The sequence below is a fragment of the Hyla sarda genome, chromosome 1, assembly GCF_029499605.1.
Source record: "Hyla sarda isolate aHylSar1 chromosome 1, aHylSar1.hap1, whole genome shotgun sequence".
Taxonomy (NCBI): domain Eukaryota; kingdom Metazoa; phylum Chordata; class Amphibia; order Anura; family Hylidae; genus Hyla; species Hyla sarda.
Window position 1 is genome coordinate 436,732,458 of NC_079189.1, and position 24,439 is coordinate 436,756,896.

The 24,439-nt window shown below is 42.8% G+C and overlaps 1 protein-coding gene across 3 annotated transcripts in view; it reads right to left on the reverse strand.

The window, feature by feature from the left end:
* Positions 1 to 960: 960 nt before the first annotated feature.
* LOC130282888 (somatomedin-B and thrombospondin type-1 domain-containing protein-like) overlaps positions 961 to 24,439 on the reverse strand; it is a 73,665-nt gene continuing 50,186 nt past the window's right edge. For 2 of the 3 annotated variants that reach the window (XM_056531825.1, XM_056531834.1), the window contains exons 4-5: positions 18,053 to 18,211; positions 961 to 2,701 (exon numbers count right to left, since the gene is read on the reverse strand). In XM_056531825.1, coding sequence (XP_056387800.1) covers positions 2,596 to 2,701; positions 18,053 to 18,211 — 265 coding nt within the window. In that variant the 3' untranslated portion in view covers positions 961 to 2,595. Of the gene's footprint in view, positions 2,702 to 18,045; positions 18,212 to 24,439 lie in introns of all 3 variants that reach the window. The other variant, XM_056531843.1, reaches the window with a different exon arrangement.

The window sequence follows — 24,439 nt, forward strand, 5'->3', positions numbered from 1 at the left end:
CCCTTGTAATATTTGACCTGTATGATGTAAGGTAATATGGTGGGATGACTCAAATTTTTACGGTCATCCCACCACAGTAGCATACTTCATCCCTATATAACAGCCATCATTGTGTACTCTAATGACTTAAAGGAGATATGCGGCAGAGAAAACGTATCCCCTATATGCAGGATAGGGGATAAGTGTCTAATCACAGGCGGGTCGGACCGCTGGGAACCCCGCAATCTTATGTAGGAGGCCCTGGCTCTGCTCCTGTAATGACGTGTCACACTCAGCATGGAAACTGGTCGAAACACACCTCTTCCATTCCTCTCTATGGAAGAGGAGAAGCTGGGATAGGGGGTACGTTTTTCTGCCACATATCTCATTTAAGGGGATTTTCCCACCAATTGTAATATATGTAGTTATATAAGGGGAGATTTATCAAAACCTGTCCAGAGGAAAAGTTGCCCATAGCAACCAATCAGCTTCCTTCTTTCATTTTTAACAAGGCCTCTACAAAATGAAAGAAGCAATCTGATTGGTTGCTATGGGCAACTGGGCAACTTTTCCTTTGCACAGGTATTAATAAATCTCCCCTATAGTGCTTGCGGAGACAACAGTATTACTCAATACAATTTTTTTCTATTGCCTTGTACAAAAGTTATTCCCCTACCTGTAGCCCATGTGCCTTGCTATGAATGTTGTTGCCATTGGTTACATCCACCAGCATTCCAGAGAAGTCTGGGTCATGTATGCTCAGTTGGTTTTCCTGTTCCCCTTCCTGCTCTGTCAGTTTGCCTGACACAAGCACTGAAAACAGCCTTCCTTCCTGCTCTCACATGCTGTCACAGGAAACAGGAAAACCAACTGAGCATGTGTGACCCAGGCTTCTCAATAACGCTGCTGAACGTAACAAAGGACAAAAACAACAACAAGGCAGGCACATGGGTTGCAGGTAGGAGAATAACTTTTGAACAAGGCAATAGAAAAAAATTGAAAGTATTGGTTAAAACTGTTGTCTGAGCAAGCACTATTTAATTATATAGATTACAATTGAGGGGGTCAACCCGTTTTAAGGTTGATTACTGCCAAGCACAATACAGGTGCATCTTAGGGCCTGCTTTAATGGGGTCTAAGTTATATGTAAGTAAATCTTTACAATCTGCTATGCTAAAAAGAAAAAAAGGGAAAAATAACTGTCCTTCCACATTGTCCTTGCAGCAGCACAGAAAGAATATTCTGCTCTCCAGATTGCTCTCTAAAAAAAAAAACCTTCAGACATAAATAAAATTGTCAAAGCTCAAGGTATAAAACCCTAAGGAACATAATCCAACTTATAATGCAATAAAACCAGTGCCAGAAGGGATTCCTGGCTGACATTAAAGGCACTAAGTTGTCAGTGCCAATCAGTGTTCCTGGCTAAATGCTATTATTATACCAGTGGGGGGCCCAGGTCAAAGGGTAATATTGTGCCAGTGTGAGTTTTGCTGTCTGTGATTCCAGGCTATTATGCCACATAGTACCAGTAGTTCTGGTTTGGTCATTGGTTTGCTTGTTTTTTTTCTATAGCCTGTGCCAATCTATGGTGTACGCTTCAACATAAAAAAAAAATGTACTGCACACTGATACGTATACTCTTTACTGCAGTTCTGATGCCATCTTCAGGCACTTGTACCGATTCTGCCCTTTTGCTAATGGGACTGGCATAATGTGCACGATTGTCTTGGCTTGTGTGTGTTTTCTATTTAGGCCAGAGAATACAAGTGCTGCAGGCCTCTGATTTACCTGCAGCACTTTAATAGAAAAATGATGCTCCATCAGATGCTGAAGTACAGATTTGTTTACCAGGTATTAATGTATGCCATCATGCAGCTGACTGAAGCCTGTTGTATATATTTCTGTCATTTGGTGAAAAGGGTCCAGCTGCTTGGATAGCTGTAAATGTCTTGAACAAAAAAAGCCATGTCCCCTTTGCTATTTTCTGGGAATCTAGATCTGCTCTGGGAATTAATGGACAATCCTATTCAGATAATCCCTGATTATTTAGGGTGGGGAAATCCCTTAAATTCTAAAACATTATGGCAATTTTACTCTTGGAGCTTTACAGCAGGCATGTGCATGGTTCCAGTATGCGGTAATTTAAATTTCTACTACTTAAGAGGAAGATATCTAGATAAGTTAGAATAACACTTTCAAATATAGGACATATTATATGGCTATAACTACATTTATGGATATACCTTCTGTAAGAATGCTACTCATAATGTTCTTCCTTTCAACTTTAACACCTAAAACTGACACTGAAATATTTGTGATAAGCCAGCAAATATGAGGTTTCTTTGGTGGACAAATGCAGCATTTGTTGCACACTGTCTATAAATAAAATCTAAAAATGCAAAGTTGCAGAGAGTAGACAAAATCATAGTCATCTTTAGTAAGTAAAATGTACTCAAAAAATTACAGAGTAGTAGTATCCTTTAAAAAAAATAAAATAAAAGTTCCACCAAGAATCAGGTGGAAGAGGTAGATATCTGAGAGGTAAACTATTTGGCTTTGTGGGGACAGCAATGTATGTAACTGCTATCCTACATCCAATAAATGCAATGCTCATCATCACACAAAAAGGTAGGAGAGCAACTGGCATGCGCAGTCTTCTCTGAGGTCTTCTTGAATCCAAGAGCCCTGGCATCCTGGAAGGGTGGCTGCGGTCCAGAATGTCCTAGAATAGTTACAAGAAAGATTTGTAATGCATGGCTGTGGTTCATTTCACCATTATTAAGTACACCCACAAAGTAAAAGATCAAAACCCTTAATTTGCCCCAGTGTGTCATGTCATGTGATGCCCAATGAATTTAAGGTACAACCAAACATGTATAGATAAGAACCACCAATCAAGTCATAGTTCATAAAAATCTGTGAGTGATGGATACTTCCTTCTTTCTCGCTGCTCCCTGCAGGACAAAGATACGTATTGTTAACTCTCCTCACAGACTGTTTTACATTATTGTATTATGTAGTTTGTATTTCATTATTCATATATAACCTATTGTCCCCCTTGTGTTATATATATATATATATATATATCCATCAGTATTCCATTCTATTGTAATTCGCATAATCCCTCTCACTTTCCTATACACACTATTACCTTATATCAAATCCCCCCTGACCCCTTCCCTTGTTTTCACACAGTTCTTTCTTCCAGTTTACCTTCTCTTTTTCTCCTTTTCCCCTCCGCCGCTACCTCTCTGCCGTGCGCAGCTTTCTTCTATTATTTTTACTCTTTATCATAGTGCTTGTTGCGCTCTGTACTTCCGTCTATCGAGAGATTTCTCCTTCCTCACAGTCCGTGGCTGAGCACGATAGTCACAGCGCTCACGCTAGTCATAGAGGTTTTCTCCTCAGGTTCAGAGACAGCTTCCCTTTACTCTCCGGTCATTTCTCACATTCAGGCTTGAGCTCACTTCTTTTACCACCAGCTTTTTAGTCAGTGACTATTGTTGTCACTCATTATACTCTTATAACTGATACAATTTTCCTGTCACTATAATGAATTGGCTATTATATACTTATATATGTATAACCACATACTATGTAGTCATTTACTGAGGTTAAAATAGAATTTTATTATATTCCATTAAAAACAAAGTGAAACCTAAAAAACACACAGGGAAAGAAAAAGGGCGTCACTGCCTGTTACCACATGTAAACATAATACACTATGTGCAAATGAAGGGTGAAACTATGCATTGCATACAGAGTAAGTGGGCAATAGCCTCCATTATATGTGAATACAAGCATAAAGTATAAACCCAATAGTGGAACAATAAAAAAAAGTGCAAAAAAAAGTGAAGCCGGAGTGACGCAACCCCAACGTAGGTTTCGGTACTGTCCTTCGTATATTACAGTTCTTTATATTTGATTCATATATCCTACTGGCATATAATTCACTATGGAAAATATTAAAAATCTCCCTCTGAATAGTAATCCTACTGAATCTGCTGAATATGATTTAACGGACCCTGAACAGATACAGTCCATGGTGGACAAATCTGTTTCTAAGTCTGTCCATAATGCTAGGAAATCTGCACTATCTTCATTAAATGAATCCATTTCAAGGGTCTATTACTATATAAACCCACTGACATTTCTACTCCTTCTGACCAGTTTTGGTCAGCGGAAAAGTCTCCCACCCATCTGGACAAAGGACTTAAATGCTCCAGTAAATACGCAAAAAAATAGCGCTTCTGAAATGACGACCAGAAAACCCTCTGAGTAAAATCCTCTCATGACAGGGTAGGTCAAGACATTTATGGAACACCACATAAGTCTAGTGGCTTAGAATCATCTGCTTTACAGATGCAGACCAGACCCTCTATCCGACAGGAAGAACCCTCTATCCGATAGGAAGACCAGACCCTCTATCCGATAGGAAGAACCGATATTTCTGACAATACTTTGTCTGATGATGATTTTGACGAGGTGAGATATCTGACACCCCTACTGAACACATTTTCACTGATAATGCAGGATCTGTTATTCTGGACAGTCAGGGTACGCCCTTTTTTGATCCAGACCAAATTACCCACCCTAGATCCTCCAAATGGGTACCTCATCTGCAAATTTTTAAATACCTTACCTCCAGAATAAAAAAAAGCCATTGACAGGTCCTCACGGAATAAACTCTGTTCAGAATGTCCGAGACCAAACCTTCCGGGTAAGGCACTACTCACCCCCGAATTGGACCCAATTCTTATTAAATACATATTAAAGACGGGTAAAAATCCCAAGAAGGGTTTGGATCGCTCCCTTAAAAGCGTCCAGTTTAAACTATTGGACCTACTCCTGGATAAGCAATTTCCTCTGGGCAACCCATTGATGCTTCCATATTACGTGGCTGGGCTCAGCGTGCTGTTTGTAAAGGTGAAGAACTATCTTAAGGAAGCTAGACCTGCAATTAGCCAACCTCGCTACTGTGGAATTTGAACCCTCTACTGAGTGCCTTCTTTTTGGTGATACCTTCCTGAAAGAAATTGGAAAATTTGTGGGAATCTTTACTTCCCTGGACAGGGCTCAAACATCACTCCGTAAAGTTTTTCCATAATAGGTTTTTGGGCAGGCTAGGAAAGGACGGAGATGATTTCCCAGCCACTCTTCTTCATCCAGAGGCTATTCGAGAGGCTCCTTCACTCAAGAAAGACCTCAATATGGTGCCCCCCTCATATCAACAAGCACCATTTTTTCCCACTAGATCTAGACCCTGGAGGTCCAGGGGAGCTCGAGGATATCCAAGATCCAGACCATTTACAGGTAAGTTTCTCTCCTCTACCTTCTTCCCTTCTTCTGCTCTGCGGAAGACTCATATTTTTGTTAAGCTTGGGCATCCATAACTTTAGACTCTTGGATTCTCAACACCGTCTCCGGTTACATGATAGAGTTTATTTCTCCCCTCTTCTGATTCATTTTTCATCTCTCGACGAGAGGCTGATAGATCTGGAGATAGAAGACCTCTCTTCGAAACATGCCATTATTCAGGTCCCTTACCACACTCCGGGTTTTCTCAGAAACCTCTTCTTAGTGAAGAAAAAAGACGGTGGTCACAGACCTGTGATCAATCTACGATACCTCAACTACTTTGTAGTCTACTATAATTTCAAGATGGAAGGTATCCACCTCCTCAGGGACCACTTAATTCAAAATGATTGGCTTGTAAAGGTAGACCTGAAAGACGCCTACCTCACTGTCACCATTCATCCTTCTCTTCAACCATACCTCCAATTTCTATGGAGGAACCGGAAATGGCAATTGACTTGCCTCCCCTTCGGACTCTCTTCAGCCCCGTGATGTTTCACCAAACTGCTGAAACCAGTTGTATCCCTTTTAAGAAGTCGAGGTGTTCTTATCATATACCTAGACAACATCCTCATCATGGCTCAATCGAAAACCCTTCTTCATTGTCACCTCCAATGGACATTATCCCTTCTTACCTGTCTAGGATTTTCAATCAACCTAAAGAAATCTGTATTGTCCACCCCACCCCCCCTCGAGGATAGTCGAATTTTTGGATTTCTCAATAGACACACAGTTAACTACACTGAGCCTTCCTCTCAAAAAACTACAACTAATTCTGAAGGAGATCCGCATTATTCTAAACAAACAATTTAGATCCCTGAGGACCATTGCACACATGGTGGGTCTTTTGTCTGCTTCCATACAGGCTATTTTCTTGTCCCTCTACAATACAGGGCTCTTCAGCGCCCCCAAAATACAACACCTCAGGGAAGGTATGTCATACTCAGACAATGTTCCTCTTTCCGCAGAAGCCAGAGAAAAATTATTATGGTGGCTCCATCATGTTCAACTTTGGAATGGCAAGACCATTTTCAACTGCAACCTGGATCTAATTCTAGAATTCAATGCCAGCCTTCTAGGCTGGGGCGCCCACTGTGGTCATCTTTCCACAGGCAACAAATGGTCAAAAGAAGAGAGTTCCAGACAATTGATATGAAGACAATTATTAGCAGGTTTCTTCACCATCAAGAGCTTTGCAAAATTCAGATCACATTGCTGCATTTTACTTCGTATGGACAACATTTCTGCGGTCCAATACATCAACAAATTTGGAGGTACAACTGAAAAAAACCTTATCAGATATCACTCAGAATATCTGGAATTTCTGTTTTGACAAAAATATTGTCCTAAAGGCAGAATACTTGCCTGGCTTCTCCAACAATGTGGCAGATTGGAACTCCCGGTTCCTATAAGACCACAGCAATTGGATGCTAGATCCTTCAATTTTCTCTTCGTTCAACTCCTACTGTGGGTCCAATATGCATGGATCTTTTGGCATCCCCTTTAAATTGCCAAATTCCACTCTTCTTCAATTGGCGCCCAGATCCGGAAGCACTATAAGAGTGGATGCGTTTCTTCAGATATGGCCATCAAAGACCCTTTACGCATTCCCTCCTTTCGCAATGATACCGAGAGTTCTTTCACAAACTGTGAACCAACGAGCGACCTTGGTATGGATAGCCCCTTGGTGGCCATCCCAAGTCTGACTATAACTAAACCCCTGGGCCTAAGCCCGGGTTTTGAAACCCCTTATGAAGCTACCCCTAAAACGTAACTTTTACTTTAATTGTAAAATATGTAATCCCAACAAAAAAATTGATTAAAACTGATAACCAGATGATCTTGTATAAGTGCAACTAATTACAGGAGAGCAGTCTCCAAAGATAAATCATATGGCCTTGCAGTGGCCAGTAGAAGGAAAGATCATTCTGTTATCGCTTAAAATACAAACTCTATTGCTGCCTCTACATGTTTCGCCGCACCTGCGGCTTTCTCATTTATCGGAGGCTTTTGATTCCAGTAAAGCTTATAGGACCATTAATTTGTAAAGATCAGCTATTTCATCTGAACATGATCTTGTCAATTCAGTTCCAATTAGTAAACATCCACTTGTTTGTAGACTCTTTAAAGGTATTTGCTTTAGAAGACACCCTCTCCCTAAGTATTGATCAACTTGGGATGTATCCCTTCTCAATCTTTTCTTTTCTTGGGAAGATAACGATTTCTTATCTTTAAAATTTCTATCTTATAAATTAACAGTCCTTTTCTGTTTAATATCCATTAAAGGGGTACTCCGGCACTTAGACATCTTATCCAAAGACATCAGACATCTTATCCCCTATCCTTTGGATAGGGGATAAGATGTCTAGGGGTGGAGTATCCCTTTAAGAGTGTATCAGATGTTAGAGTACTAAACATCTCTCATACATCCTTTTCTACTCAAGGAGTGCACTTTACCATTTCTCGCCGAACTAAGACTAATCTCCACTCTGTCTTCTATCCGGCCTTTTAACAACATCCCAAATTATGTGTTGTTAGATACTTAAAATCCTTTGAATTCAAGACTATGTCTCTTAGGTCTTCTAGCTCTTTCCAACTCCTCATCTCTTACTGCAAACACCATCTTCCAGTATCTTCTCCTACTCTAGCCAGATGGGTTATACAGTCTATGTCTCTTGCAGGTATTGATATTTCCCAATTTGGGGGCCATAAGAGGGGCTATGTCTACTAAAACTGTTCAAACAGGAAGCAATCTTTCTGATGTGCGTAAAGCAGCTTATTGGTCATCAGAATCGACATTTAAATCCTTTTACTTTAGACCAGAGTCTCATGTCTCTGTCAATCTTATAGTTTTTATCATTTAGGATTTTATAGCTTTAAACTTGCATTATATTATGAGCCTCCTGTCAGAAATTAAATTAAAGATTTTCCTAATAATTATAACGGAAAATATAGATTTTATTAACAGGAGGCGAGTAATATCCCTCCCTATGTTCCCATCCCTTTTACTATACATATATTCTCTGTTTTTCAGCCTTCTGAAGTTACTCACCTGATGTCGACCTCATGCATTCCTCAGATGTTCCTTCTCCTTCAAGTTACCATCTACGGGAACCTTCTCCTGGAATTCTTCGTCAACATGTTTTTTCACCCCACAATATTCCGAGTTTCTACTTTCCCTGTTCTATTTAGGACTTTAAAGACTTAGTTTTTTTCCCTATCTTTTTGATGTCACACCAAGAAAGAAGGAAGTATTCATCACTCACAGACCTTTTATGAACAATGCTCTGACTTGATTGGTGGTTCTTATCTATACATGTTTAAGTTTTTCTCTTACATTATACCTTTAACCTTTTTTGCTGCTGGGAGTTCAGTAAAGAGAAAGATATGCATTATATTACTTACCTCCTGTTGTTAATAAAATCTATGTTGTTATAATTATTAGGAAAATCTTTAATTGTTGTACTATTTAAACTCACTAATACCTGGGCAATACAAGAAAGAGGAGGTTATCTGTAAATAGTTTTAAAAAAATAAAAAAAAACCTCCATTAGAAAGTACAAGAAAATGTTAATAATCCAGCATACAGTGGGGCAAAAAAGTATTTAGTCAGCCACCAATTGTGCAAATTCTATCACTTAAAAAGATAAGAGAGGCCTGTAATTTTCATCATAGGTATACCTCAACTATGAGAGGCATAATGAGAAAAAAAATCCATAAATTCACATTTGGTCAATAACAAAAGTTCATCTCAATGCTTTGTTATATACCCTTTGTTGGCAATGACAGAGGTCAAACGTTTTCTGTAAGTCTTCACAAGGTTTTCACACACTGTTGCTGGCTGTTTGGCCCATTCCTCCTTGCAGATCTCCTCTAGAGCAGTGATGTTTTGGGGAAGTCGCTGGGCAACACAGACTTTCAACTCCCTCCAAAGGTTTTCTATGGGGTTGAGATCTGGAGACTGGCTAGGTCACTCCAGGACCATGAAATGCTTCTTACAAAGCCACTCCTTCGTTGCCCGGGCGGTGTGTTTGGGATAATTGTCATGCTGAAAGACCCAGCCAAGTTTCATCTTCAATGCCCTTGCTGATAGAAGGAGGTTTTCACTCAAAATCTCATGATACATGGCCCCATTCATTCTTTCCTTTACACGGATCTGCTGTCCTTGTCCCTTAGCAGAAAAATAGTCCCAAAGCATGATGTTTCCACCCCCATGCTTCACAGTAGGTATGGCATTCTTTGGATGCAACTAAGCATTCTTTCTCCTCCAAACACAGAGTTGAGTTTTTACCAAAAAGTTCTACTTTGGTTTCATCTGACCATTTGACATTCTCCCAATACTCTTCTGGATCATCCATATGCTCTCTAGCAAACTTCAGACAGGCCCGGATATGTACTGGCTTAACCAGGGGGACGCGTCTGGCACTGCATGATTTGAGTCCTTGGCGGCGTAGCCTTTGTTACTTTGGTCCAAGCTCTTTGCAGTTCATTCACTAGGCCCCCCTGTGTGGTTCTGGGATTTTTGCTCACCGTTCTTGTGATCATTTTGACACCACGGGGTGAGATCTTGCGTGGAGCCCCAGATCGAGGGAGATTATCAGTGGTCTTGTATGTCTTCCATTTTCTAATAACTGCTCCCACAGTTGATTTCCTCACACCAAGCTGCGTCGCTATTGCAGATTCAGTCTTCCCAGCCTGGTGCAGGCCTACAATTTTGTTTCTGGTGTCCTTTCACAGCTCTTTGGTCTTGGCCATAGTGGAGTTTGGAGTGTGACTGTTTGAGTTTGTGGACAGGTGTCTTTTATACTTATAACAAGTTCAAACAGGTGCCATTAATACAGGTAAAGAGTGGAGGACAGAGGAGATCTTTAAGAAGTTACAGGTCTGTGAGAGCCAGATATCTTGCTTGTTTGAAGGTGACCAAATACTTATTTCCCCCCATAATTTGCAAATAAATTCTTTAAAAATCAGACAGTGATTTATGGATTTTTTTCTCATTATGTCTCATAATTGAGGTATACCTATGATGAAACAGGCCTCTCTCATATTTTTAAGTGGGAGAACTTGCACAATTGGTGGCTGACTAAATACTTTTTTGCCCCACTACAGGAATCAGCTAAAATCGTTAAACTGGTACTCCAGCCCTAAGACATCTTATCCTTTGGATAGGGAATAAGATGTCTGACCGCAGGGTCCCGCTGCTGGGGACCCCCCGCAATCTTGCATTCAGCACCCACCTCAGGGATCTGCATGCCGCTCTGCCAGCTCAGAATCTGCCATGTTACGACCACGGGTCCGCCCCCGTGTGACATCACGCCCCCACTATGCAAGTCTATGGGAGGGGGCGTGACGGCCGTCACACATCTATCCTTTGGAAAGGGGATAAGATGTCTTAGGGCCGGAATACCCCTTTAAGGCTTTAAAGTTGCTATTTAAAAATCTATGACATACAGAATAGAAAAGTGATGCGTTGCAAGCGCTAGTATGTGCCCTTAGTCATACTAAAATCATCAGAAAAATAGATGACTTTAAATTGATCACATGATGCTGAATCAATGAAGAAAGGCATATTGTATGTTAACTCTGTAAAAATCAGAACAAATCAATGTTGTTGAACATCCGCGGTAAATGTGATTACTGAAGTTTACAATCTGTGCAGAACTGTACGTGTGAATAGACCCTAAAGAGGTATTTGACACAAGGAACTTAAACTTATAACACATTACATACATCCAAGGATTTTAACTCCTTAATAACACGGGGCATAAATGTATGGTGCTACAGCGAGTAACTTCAAATGATCAATACTGATTACGGCATCTAAGGTATCTGCGGGGCAGGAGGGAAATTCATCAGACCATTGCACTGTGGGGGTCAGATAAATCCAGATGGCCGCCGGAGCTTCACTTACCTGCTCCTGGCCATCTGCTGCGATCTTCTCTAGTCTGCCTTTTAGCAGATCAGTGCTATGCTTATGACTTTAATAAAGGAAATAAGCCCCTCCCAATTTTTTGTAAAATTTTCAGATAAAAAAATAAAACTTCAATCACCTCCCCCCCAAAAAAGTAATCAAAAAGTCTCATATATGCAAAAGTTGTACAGATAAAAACTACAGATCACGGTGCAAAAAATACGTATACAGCTCCATAAAACAAAAATGATGAAGTTATAGGCATTCAGAATAGAGCAATTTTAAACATATGCCACTGCGCCTGAAGCTGCTCCTGAACCTCCGGGCGATCCTCCGCAGCTGCGTGCGGTCTCAACGTTGGACCTCCGGTCTCCTGCTGCACAGCCGCCGCCATCTTCCCGACAGGCCATCTTTCTCCCAGAGGGCCCTGCGGCCTCCCCGCTTTCTGCCTGCGCACAAGCTTCCTCTGCTGGCCCTGCGGACCTCCCGGTGAGTGCATCGTTGCCTGTGCCCCTGGAGGGGGCTGCCCAGCTGAACTCCTTACCCTCTTAGTGTTTCTGGGACCCCCTGTCCCTGCACCCTCAGGACTGTCCATCTCCATCTTGGGCGGCTGTGGTTAGGGGGAACACGCTCTCACTGGGAGGAGTCCCAGCTGGTGTAATGGACTCAGCTGCTGCTGGGGTGCAGGAAGCCTCCCTGCTGCCCCCTATGGTGCCCGTAGATCGGACTGCGGTACCTGTCCCCCTTGCCATCTCCCCCCTTGGGGACCGTGCTAGGAGTCCTCCTCCTGTGGCCTTCCCTAAACCCCAGAGGCCCATAGCTGCCACCAAGTTATCTTTAGGGGCCCCACGCTCCTCTGCGCTGCAGAGTCCCTCTGCCTCTCTGCCCACCTCGGGGACACCCTCACCTGCTGTGGCTGCATCCCGGTGGGACGTTATCCCTGACTTATAGTTGGATTGTTCAGGTACCCGGGACTCCTCACCTCCACTGGAGTCAACTCCTTTCACAAATCCCTACTAAAGAGGACTTTTGCTCTCTTATATCTGAAGTCAAAGACACATGCAAAGCCGAAATCTCTGCACTCCATCAAGATCTCCAACATGTTTCTGAGAGGGTCGAGGGATTAGAGGAGGAAGATTATACCACCAGGGCCTACATTGCCCATATGAAGTCCACCATTGCTTCTCAGTCAGACTTTCTCAGTGACCTCCATGATCACGTGGAGGACCTGGTGAACCGGGGACGATAATATCAGGGTTCGTGGTCACCCCGAGGCGACTCAAGCTGAAGACCTCCAAGTTACGTTGGAAGCGATATTTAATATGATTCTGGGTGAACCTCCGTCTTACCGTGTTAAACTGGATTGTGCTCTCTGCCCTAAACCCTCCAATGGTCCCTCTAGAGACGTCATCTGTTGTGTTGCTGATTATCAAGTGAAGGAAGCTATTCTGAACAAGGCTAGGCCGCTGAGGAACTTCGACTTTGATGGTGTGCCTATGGTCCTTTCCGTTTTCCCTTCAGGCTCACAAGGATAGACACTCTTCTGTGTTATGCTCTTTCTCTGACCTCCCTGTCTTTTGTTCTGCCCTGGATTTGCCTGTCCCTCAATTGGTCGACTGGGGCCTCTCTCCCCCACTGCCTCCCCTGCCACCTGTCTGGCAACCTGCCCATACCAAACATTCTTCTGCTGGGCAGAGGACTGCTTCACAGGGGTAGCAGAGCTCTTATTCTGGTCTGCCCTGAGGACTCCATTGTGATCTGTTGCAGACAACTCTCTCCCATTGCCTGAGTGGCAGTGTCTGGTTTCTCCCCTCTGGATTTCTTTATTGATATTGTGTTTGCATTTTGCATTCCAATATTGTCTTCATATAGTCACCCCTGTTTGCAGTTTGCTCCATGGGCATGGCCTTCCGGGGGGGGGGGGGTGGACTGCTTTGTTCTGGCGGTTCCTTGGTGCAGTCCTCTGTTTCCCCTCTGAGGCTGTGGTAATGGCTGGGAAATGTATCCAATGTGTGTTTTCTCTGTACTCTCCTTGTTTGTTGGCCTCCGCTTTGACCTGTAGGTCATTGGTTTGTTTTTGGATCTGTTGTCTGTCTCTGTTGTTTTCTCCATTGTTGTTTTCTTGTGTTCTGTCCGGTCTACATGTCTGTCTCTCTTGTCCTTCTTCCTTTTTTCTTGCTTTTCTCTTTTCCAAGTTCTCCGGATGCGAGGGGTTCTTGTACGATCCCTTCTGGCTGATCCTGCTCTTTCTGATCCTGAGCAGCTTCTTTGGTGGTCTAAGTGAGTAGTACATCACATTGGCTTTGTCTCTTCCTTTAGAGCTTCTCCATGGCTAAGTGTGTCTCTTTGAATGTGAAAGGCCATAACTCCCCATTGAAACAGTGCTTACTACAGTGGGAGCTGGTATTGTTTACCTTCAGGAGACACACTTTGACCATTCGGGCTTCTTCCAATTCCATCACCACTAATACCCCCTGTCCTTTGTAGCCTCCTCTGATCGGAAGGTCGCCGGGGTGGCTATACTTGACTCATGTCCATTTCAGGTCTCCTCGACCTATGTGGATCCCATGGGACGCTTTGTGATAGTTGAGGGTTCCCTGGGGGGTAGACAGCTTCTCCTCTGTTACCTCTATGCACCTAACATATCTCAAATCCCCTTTTCCCGAAGGGTTCTAACACTGCTTCACAAGTACTCTCCATCTGCATGGCTTCTATGCGGAAGCTTCTAGGAGCTGCTCCTCCGTCTTCTGCTCAACTGCGCTTGTCTTCACTTTTCCAACGCTTAGTCCATGCCTATTCTCTCTATGACCTTTGTTGCATTACTCATCCCACTGATCGTTCCTTTTCTTTCATTTCTCACCCTCACAAACTCCATAATCACATAGATTACTTCTTTGGCAACCTCCCCATGGTGCAGATGTTCTCGGGTGCTTCTCTGGACCATATCTCTTGGTCAGATCGTAGTCCTGTTCTGCTTTCTTTTTCTCCTTTCTCCTCCTTTCCCAGATGTTGTCATTGGCATCTCAATGATTCTCTACTCAAATCTCCACCCTCCCGGGACTTGATTCAACAGTGCATTGCCGAATATTTTTACCCATAATGACGGTTCTGTGGAAACTTGATGCTGTGGCTCATTCCCGGGAGCTTCGGTTGCAGATCGCTGGTGTTGAGTGCCTCTTACTGTCTTCCCCCTTCCTTTTGGTGCTGAGGTGGCTGGTTGCCGCTCGGTCTCAATTGGCTGATTTGGATCTCCGTAAAGTAGAGTGTCAACTGCTTTATGCTAAGCAGCATTTCTATCAAAAGGGTAATAAAGCCCATACTATGTTGGCCCGGCGCTTAAGAGACCGTGCAGTTGCTCAGTCGCCCTCTGCCCCTCGGGGATACTTCACTACCACCCTGACAAGATCTTTAATATTTTCCTTGATTTACTAATCTAAGCTCTACTTCCTTCCCGCTCAACTCCCGTCTGGTCAGGATGGGCGCTCTGCGGTGTTGGACTCCTATTTGTCTCAATGTAGCCTGCCGACTCTCTCAGCGTCCGATAGTGATGCATTGAACGCTCCTGTTACTCATGAGGAGCTGTCTGAAGTGCTTAAATCCCTCCCCGCGGGGCGCTCTCCCGGGCTGGATGGGTTCACCTACTTATACAATAAGACCATCTCCTCTGTTCTTCTTCCTAGGCTTGTCCCTCTTTTCAAATTATTTTCTGGTGGGGGGGGGGATCCTTGCCCTAAACTGGGCAAGGATCCTCACGATTGTTCCAGCTATTGGCCCATTGCTCTTCTTAACTCAGATCTGAAGCTTTTCTACAAAGTCCTGGCAACACGCCTTTCCTGTTACCTTCCCTCCCTTGTGCATAAATATCAGTTGGGATTTATTCCCTGTCGCCAAGGAGGTAATAATACCAGACGAGTGGTGGGCATTGTGGACTTGATAAATCGGAGATCTGACCAGGCCCTGGTTCTTAGTTTAGATGCCGAAAAGGCCTTTGATAGACTGGGTTGGCCTTTTCTTTTTGCAACCCTGCAGAAGTTTGGGATTATGGGCAACTTTCCCACAGTGCTGCATGGTCTCTACTCATCACCTACTGCTTCCCTTAAGCTTCCTCATGCTACCTCCTCTACTTTCCCCCTCTTTACTTGAACTAGACAGGGTTGTCCGCTGTCCCCTCTGATCTTTGCTCTTTGTATTGAGCCTCTTGCAGCTGTAATTCGGGTGGAACCGGAAATCTCAGGTGTTACACTTCATGATAGAGAGTTTAAGATTTGTTTATTTGTAGATGATGTCCTCCTTACTCTTACTTACCCCTTGGTTTCCCTCCCTAATCTGTACTGAGTCCTTTACTCTTATGGAGTGGTCTCTGGATACAAAGTGAACCTCTCCAAAACTGAAGCACTGCCCCTGAATCTCCCTCTCTCTACCCTTCTGCAAGCCATTGATTCTTTCAAATGGTCACCTTCTGCAATTAAATACCTGGAAGTACTGTTATCCCCCTCCTACTCTTCCCTTTTGACCTCTAATTTTCCCTCTCTCTTCCGCGACTTGAGGGCTCTTATGGAGAAGTAGCGGTCCCAATATATCTTTTTTTTTTAGGGCCGTATTGCGGTGGTCAAGATTAATATTTTACCTAAATTGCTTTACTATTTTGAGACCCTCCTGATCAGAGTTCCACTTTCTGTTCTTTGCTCTTTTCAATCTGCTATTTTTCATTTCATCTGGGATGGTAAGAGACATCGGCTTCCAATGTCGGTGATGTTGGCTAGTAGATCTCTGGGGGACTGGGAGTACCTGATGTTATGAAAATACTACTGGGCTGCCCATTTATGCCATTTAGCTGCATGGTCTACGTATCATGCCTATAGCCGGTGGATGGAGCTGGAGAAGCTATGGTTAGTTCCGGTACATACAAATGCTCTACTCTGGAGTTTCTTTTCCCCCTACGCCTCCCTGGGTCCACTCCTGGGTCCGATGTCTTTTTCTTGTTATGTCTGGGAATATTGCTCTAGGAAGTTTAACCTCTCCTCCTCTTTCTCCCCTCTCCAGTTTTTTCTTTATCATCCTGCTTTTCCCTTGGATTGGACTTCGGGAGTGGGGTTCTCGGGGACTTTTCTGTTGGGCTGATGTGGTCGACCCCCTTTCCTGAACTCTTATGTCCTTTAACCAACTGGTATCTCACTGGCATCTCCCTTTGGCTGAGGGGCTCCACTACCAGCAGCTCCGTCATTATATGTCCTCTAGGCAAGGGGCCCTGACTGTGTACTTTCCCATGGGTTTTGAGCGACTCTGTCGGAGTGGACCTTCTTTCTGATATCTATTCTGTCCTTCTCATGTCCCCGGGTGGTGAAGCCCCATCACATCGTTATATGCATTGCTGGGAGGAAGCCCACCAGATTACTATTACTCTCCCCCAGTGGCAGGTGATTTGGGAACGCGCCTCTAAGGCATCCATTTGCACAGCCTCAAGGAAACCTATGCTTATGGGATGGTATCACACCCCTGAGCTATTGAATAAGCTGAATCCTGCCATTCCTCCCCAGTGTTGGCACTGTGGGGTAGGTCTAGGTACTGTTTTCCACATCTTTTGGTCGCGTCCTCTTATAGGGAACTACTGGGGAATGGTACAGAGTTTGTTTTGCGCGGTAACGGGTGTTTCTGTCCCTCTTGATCCCCTAACCTACTTCCTCAATCTTTCCTATCGTGCCCTGCCAAAAAAGCCATTTATATTATTCATGCATGTAGTTCTGGCAACAAAAACTCTTATTGCAAAGTACTGGAAGAGGGCCTCCCTCCGAGGCTGAACTTGTCGCTCGTATGTGTGAGATCCGCTACCTTGAATCTCTTACTGCCTCTTTGAATGATACGGTACCTCTATTTCTCTCAGTTTGGGAGCCATGGGATCGTTTCATCGATCAGCGGCCTCCTTGACTCTAAGGCTAGGTTCACACTGCGCAATCTAAGGGCAGAACATTTCCGTCCGAAGATTCCGAGTGCGGCCAGCGCTGACTGAATCTGTCGGCGTTAGGACTGCGCGGACACTGCAGTCTCCAATAGACTGCAATGTGTTCCGTGAGTATTTCCACCTGAAGAATGAGCAACGCCATTTTTCAGGTGGAAAATTTTAAGCGGATTTTCCGTTCACAAATTCCGCTTCACAAATTCCGAAGTGTGAATTTGTGAACAGAAACCCATTCACTATACTATACATTTTAGTAAGGGGAATTTCTGCCTGTGATTTCAATGTTTGATGAAAAACACATTCACATTTTGGGTCCATGGCTGGAAAACTCCCCATATCTCAATATCTCAATCTCAAAGAACCTGTAGATAATCCTCAAAAAAGAAGACAAAAAAAAAACCACAGAAATTGTGATCAACTCCAAGCACTAATTAGGCAAGATTAGGCTGCTATCAGTTAAGATGTGGCCCAGAAGCTGATATCCAGCATGCCAAGAGGAGTTGCAGATGTCTTCAAAAAGAAGGGTCAACACTAGGTCTTTGCATAAACTTGATTAATTTGTCAATAAACATTAAAAAATTTATGAAACACTTATAATTGTAATTCAGTATACCATAGAAACATCTGACTAAGAGATTTAAAAACAATGAAGCAGCAAACTCAAAACTCTGATTCAGTCTCAAAACTTTTGGCCATAACTGTACTAGCAGTAAAAGGTTGGCTTACAGAGGAAAGCAAGTCACATTGGATTTTATGCCATAAGATTAAAAAACTGGATTTTGGATCACCACTGTATGCATCACTATGTTGACTTTGTTATCTTTCCATGCATCCATCCACTAACCTCTTACCTTGCGCCAGCATGACCATCCCCATGGCATCGGCCGCTAGTACCTACAGCCTCAGGCTGGCACTCTACACAAACAACTTGTTCTCGTGTTAACTGTCTGCCCCAGTTTTGCAGCCAACAGGCAGGTCCCACATGTTTCAGTCTGAAGTAGACACAATAACTGTAAGAAGAAAAAAAAACATATGTAGGCAACACTAACTATGATTTTATACCAGTATTTAAACATATTCGTATGTATTTATTTCCATTGGTCGAAAATGTGGGTATAAGCTACTTCCATTTTGTGTTCTTTTTATGCCATCTGTTAGGTGAAATGATAATATAAGATCTTTTTCTAACGTAAGGCTAGGTTAATACACAAAGGCAGTGTGCTGCCCAGCCTTTTAGTGCCTATTAAAAAAGTTTCATATTTTTACATTGCATGGCCAAAATAAAAAATAAAAACACCAGCTATGTCAATCCAGTTTAAGGGCACGTTCCCACGTGCCGTATTTTGCTGCGTATTTGCTGCTGTGTATTTTCCTTTGCATTGAACTTCAATGGGATAGAAAATACGCAGAAGCAAATACGCAGCAAAACACGGCACGTGGGAACGTGCCCTAAAGCTTTGAAAACTAGGGCATCTGCTGTGCAATTATACTAATAAAAATGCATCATAACACTACTCACTGAGTTCAGTGAAAACAATCTGTTATATCCTTCCAGAATGTTGTAATTGTTTAAGTATTATTAATATTGCAGAGAACAGAGCGATCATTATAAGGCAACACAGGGAGGCACTTATGTTTTCCTAATAATAATGGTGCATATTTCTTTCCTCTCTGGAGATCGCAGCAGGAGAGGTTGGCAGAACAGCATGGAAAGTGTTATGCTTGTAGCGGAGGTGTGGATAAACATCAAGGCTTGCATCAGCTGAAAATAAAGCTTTTGGAGAAAGAACAATGCAACCCCATGGTGCGTGCTATATACCTGGCTCAGCCAGATGGTACATTACTCAAGCCTCTATTTACAGGTCAAACCTTTTTTATGGGTGCAAAGATTATGTAAAACATGCTTTTTTCTAACTTAGTAATATATATCACTATTTAGAGTTTGTTAACACATTATTATAAGACATGTTTAAGTAATTGGATGCTTAAAATGTACCTGGATGTTTAACAAAAAACGATGAGTGCCCTGATCTCCTAGATCCACAAATTTGTGCTGTCATGTTATTTTTTAAGATTTTGAACTCCGTTCAGTTCCACCTCTTTGCAGTTCTCAGTTTTCCAATGGGTATGAACCTCTCTGCAAGCACTGCTCCTGGTTGTCCTTCCTGCCCTTACTATAGTCTACTCAGGAGTAGGGTGTTAAAGTGGTACACTTGCTTTTCGATTGCTGTAACTGGCTCAGAGGATTCTGGAAAGAATGCAGTTTGTCTTCAGGAACATGATCGGGCAGATAAACTGCATTCTATTCAGTGTAATTTTTAGCAATTATAACCCTGTATAAGTAACAAATAATGGCATATACATACGTGTATTAAAGTGCTACTCCGGATAGAAAAAAATGATTCCTATTTTGTCCCCTCATTGCCAGACCAACTGTATTGTAATATACAGGGGGAGATTTATCAAAACCTGTCCAGAGGAAAAGTTGCTGAGTTGCCCATAGCAATCAATCAGATCGCTTCTTTAATTTTTTTTAAAAGGCCTCTGCAAAATGAAAGAAGGATCTGATTGGTTTCTATGGGCAACTCAGCAACTTTTCCTCTGGACGAGTTTTGATAAATCTCCCCCATAACCTGTAGTGGGCCATTTTTTCTGCTGGAATATGGTGAGACAGGCAAGACGTGCAGAAGAACCTGCCATCCTCTGTCCACTTCATCTCCTATACCTTCCCCCACCCTAAACAGCGAGAGATCATGTGACACCTTGTCCTGGCTTACAGCCTCCTTGTCTTGTAAGCCACACCCCTTTTAATGTCATGCCGCCAAGCCACGACCCCTTTCTAACATCAGCCAACCAAGCCATTCCACCTCTTTATTATAGCTCGGCAAAGCCTTGTCCCCTTCTGCCATCATACTGGCAAGCCACACCCCCTTTCTAATGGGCTTGCAGTGAGAACTGCTAGGAAATGTAGTTTTATGGTCTATTCACATGTACAGTATTCTGTGCAGATTTGACGCAAAGGATTTTCTTCTGCAGAGTTCAATGTAAACTGAACACAGCTTGAAATCCTGCACATCAAATCTGCAAAGAATACTGTACGTGTGAGTAGACCCTTAAAGGGGTACTCCGGCGCTCAGACATCTTATCCCCTATCCAAAGGATAGGGGATAAGATGCCTGATCGCGGGGGTCCCGCCGCACGCCGCACCCCCTTTATAATCAGTCCCTGGAGTGTGTTTGCTCCGGGTCTGATTACTGTCGATCACGCAATGCAAGCCTGTGGGAGGGGGGCGGAGCGTGACGTCACACGGGGCAGAGCTTTGACATCACAACCCCCCGTGATCGACAGTAATCAGACCCGGAGCGAACACGCTCCGGGGACTGATTATAAATGGGGTGCGGCGTGCAAGATCAAGGGGTCCCCAGCGGCGGGACACCCGCGATCAGGCATCTTATCCCCTATCCTTTGGATAGGGGATAAGATGTCTAAGCGCCGGAGTAACCCTTTAATAAGGTGTGCAGGATGAAGGAGCAGAGAGAAAATAGAGCAGAGGGCAGAGGAGAATGGTGCATCAGAGAACAGTGAATGGTGCCAGATAACCCCTTTAACTTTGCAATAAGCTATTACATTACAGCGCTGACCAGTAGGGCCCGGGACCAATATGTCATGTTGCCAATCAATGGCCAATGAGGGGGGGGACACCAATGCAGCCAGCAATAAGCTAAGCTGCACTGCTAGGTGTCGGGCACCAGAACCAAGAAGAGGACTGTAGCCGGGACAGCGATACAGGAGGCAACAGGGGAGCAATGTAGGTAATAAAAGGATTCTTTTTTTTTTCTAACCCTTATGCTTCCTCCTCTTAGGGCTTGTTCACACTGCGGACATTCAGTAGGCTTAATGTTCACTAACAGCAAACACCGCCGATATTATCGGCAGCAGGATAGCACGGCGTGTGCACAGAGAGGCAGAGTCCCATTGAAAATAGTGGTACTATGCTACAAGCTGAATTTTGCAGCAGAATGTCCACAGTGTGGACAGGCTCCTAGACTGGTGAAAATGTTTTTATTAAAATTTTTGAATAAGAAAAGCATGACCTCTCCTCAAAACCAATATTTTTTCAGTCAATGACATTACACTAAGTGTAAAGCCTGGGTATACCCTCCCATGTAACCATTATAGCAAACTTGGCACAAGGGAATAGATTTGGCCAGACAGGGAATTTATCATTCCCCATGCCAGCAGCAATTGAGCAGCAATATTGCACAATTTTATGTGCAAGTCTCATTTCTGCACTAAAAATGTGCAAACTTTGTGCATAATTTTTTCCACTCTTGAAATTCTTCAATATCTTATAACTTGCAGAGTGCTTTCCAGAACCGGAAGGCAAACCGATAGGATGTGCCTAGAACAAGGATTAAAAGAGTACTCCGATGCAAATCATTTCATGGGCAAAGCATGCATTAAGTAAAGTTATATAACTAAGTAATATACTTGCGCTTTGCATATTGAATGGATCCCGGTGTTTTTCAGCTCTCTGCCGCCGACCGGAAGCTCTGTAGTACTCCTGTGTTTGATGACGCTCGACCCTGTATTCTCAGCGCTCCGCTGCCATGTTAGCCCGGTGACTCACACTTCCCATGAGTCATTGCGGGCTCTGCCTGCCTCCCAGCCCGGAGTCGGCTACTCCCCCCTTGCTTATTTATTCATATATTCATGTTTGCTGAGCTGGCATAGGCTCAGCTCAGCAAATGCAATCTGTTTATCTGTTTATTGTTTTGCAAGCTTTCATTTCTGACAAAATTTCCCATTGTACACTATAATCAACTGACCTGGATAGCATGCGGCGAGCATGTACAACTGTACAAGAAGATTTAGATGAATTACACTCGACCACCACATTCGGGTCTTCTTGAAACTCAGCTCCAGCCTGCCGCACTACGTAGCGGGGAACCACCCCTTAATCATGCGCGCATGATTAAGGGGTGGTTCCCCGTTACGTAGTGCGGCAGGCTGGAGCTGAGGCATTTGTCATCTTGCCCACTTGGGATGTAAACCATCGTACCCCATGCATCTTGATAAGAAAATTACATATGAATAAAAAGCAAAGTTTCAAGAAGATCCGAACGTGGTGGTTGTGAGTAATTCATCTAAATCTTTTTGTACAGTTGTACATGCTCGCCTCATACTATCCAGGTCAGTTGATTATAGTTTGCAATGGTGGTGAACCATTGCACCACTCACCTGTGATGGACTTGGTATACATATATCAATATTACCTACATATCATCGTAACCTTTTGTTGTAAAATTTCACATAGTTACTTACAACAGACTAAAACCTCTGCCGCTATGCTCCGCTGCTCTGTCTCATCATAGAATCTAGCTATAGACTGATAGTTTGACATTTTTATCATGATTAAACAACATTTATTGGCTATGTTTTTTGAGGCAAACAATCCAATAGGTAAAATCTCGTTTCTACCTTACACATTCTAGTCCATATTAGCTTTGGTGCATGTTCAACTGTTTTCCAAGGCTTGGTTAAGTGATGAATGTTATTGGGTATGCACCAGGGTGAAGGGCTTGGCTGGGTCAAAACGTACTCTTCCTTTATGTATTTGCAATGTAAGAGATGGGTCCTCCCATCCTGCCAGATGTTGTTACCTTTCCTTCTGCCTGTTAGAATTTCCTTTATTAACAAGTTATCCCTGGCAAGAAGATGAAAGGACTGACTGAGTAGGGACTCTCAGATACCCTGTGGCTCAGCTCATTAACAGAACTCACAGTAACAATGTGAAACGCAGGAGCTGACCTCTCGCATTTTACTAATGCTTTTATAGGTATTTTAACCAGTAAAGTAACTTCAGTATGAACTACAGTGATTTTAGTAGAAGAGTATGCATCTAAATAGGACGGAACTCATAAAGTGACATGCTGTTAGTGTCCAGGAATAAAAAATAAAAAAAAATTCTTAGGGCAACCGCAGTTTTCATGTACTGTTCTCATGTACTACATTCTAGGTGTCATTTATCCAACAAAATGCTATGGTTTCCCTAGCTAGAAACAGGCTATTTATTTTATATTTGTCCCACTTCTTTACTTCTTAGTTGAGAAATAAAAAAGCCACGATCAGTTCCAAGAAAGGTAGTTTGCTTTTATAACAGCTATCCAATGGGGTCTGCAGCTCCTTGTAGCAAAAAGACTGCTGAAAGATTGTGTTTAACCCCTTAAGGACCCAGCCAATTTTCAATGTAGGACATGGTCATTTTTTGCACATCTGACCACTGTCACTTTAAACATTAATAACTCTGGGATGCTTTTACCTTTCATTCTGATTCCGAGATTGTTTTTTCGTGACATATTTTTCGTGAATATTCCAAATAAATTATATATTGATTCACATATACAATATGTCTACTTTATGTTTCCATCATAAAGTTGACATGTTTTTACTTTTGGAAGACATCAGAGGGCTTCAAAGTATAGCAGCAAATTTCCAATTTTTCACAAAATTTTCAAAATCAAAATTTTTAAGGGACCAGTTCTGTTTTGAAGTGGATTTGAAGGGCCTTCATATTAGAAATACCCCACAAATGGCCCCATTATAAAAACTGCACCCCTCAAAGTATTCAAAATGACATTCAAAAGGTTTGTTAACCCTTTAGGTGTTTCACAGGAATAGCAGCAAATTGATGGAGAAGATTCAAAATCTTCATTTTTTACACTGGCATGTTCTTGTAGACCCAATTATTGAATTTTTACAAGGGGTAAAAGGAGAGAAATCTTCCTAAAATGTGTAACCCAATTTATCTCGAGTAAGAAAATACCTCATATATGTATTTCAAGTGTTCGGCGGGCGCAGTAGAGGGCTCAGAAGGGAAGGAGTGACAGTGGGATTTTGGAGTGAGTTTTTCTGAAATGTTTTTTGGGGGGCATGTCACATTTAGGAAGCTCCTATGGTGCCAGAACAGCAAAAAAAAACAAAAAAAAAAAAAAAACACATGGCATACTATTTTGGAAATTACACCTATCAAGGCACGTAACAAGGGGTCCAGTGAGCCTTAACACCCCACAGGTGTTTGACGACTTTTCGTTTAAGTTGGATGTGTAAATGATTTTATTTTATTTTTTTTCACAAAAATGCTAGTTTTCCCTCAAATTAAATTTTTTTGCTAGGGATAATAGGACAAAATGCCCCCCAAAATTTGTAACCCCATCTCTTATGAGTATGGAAATTAA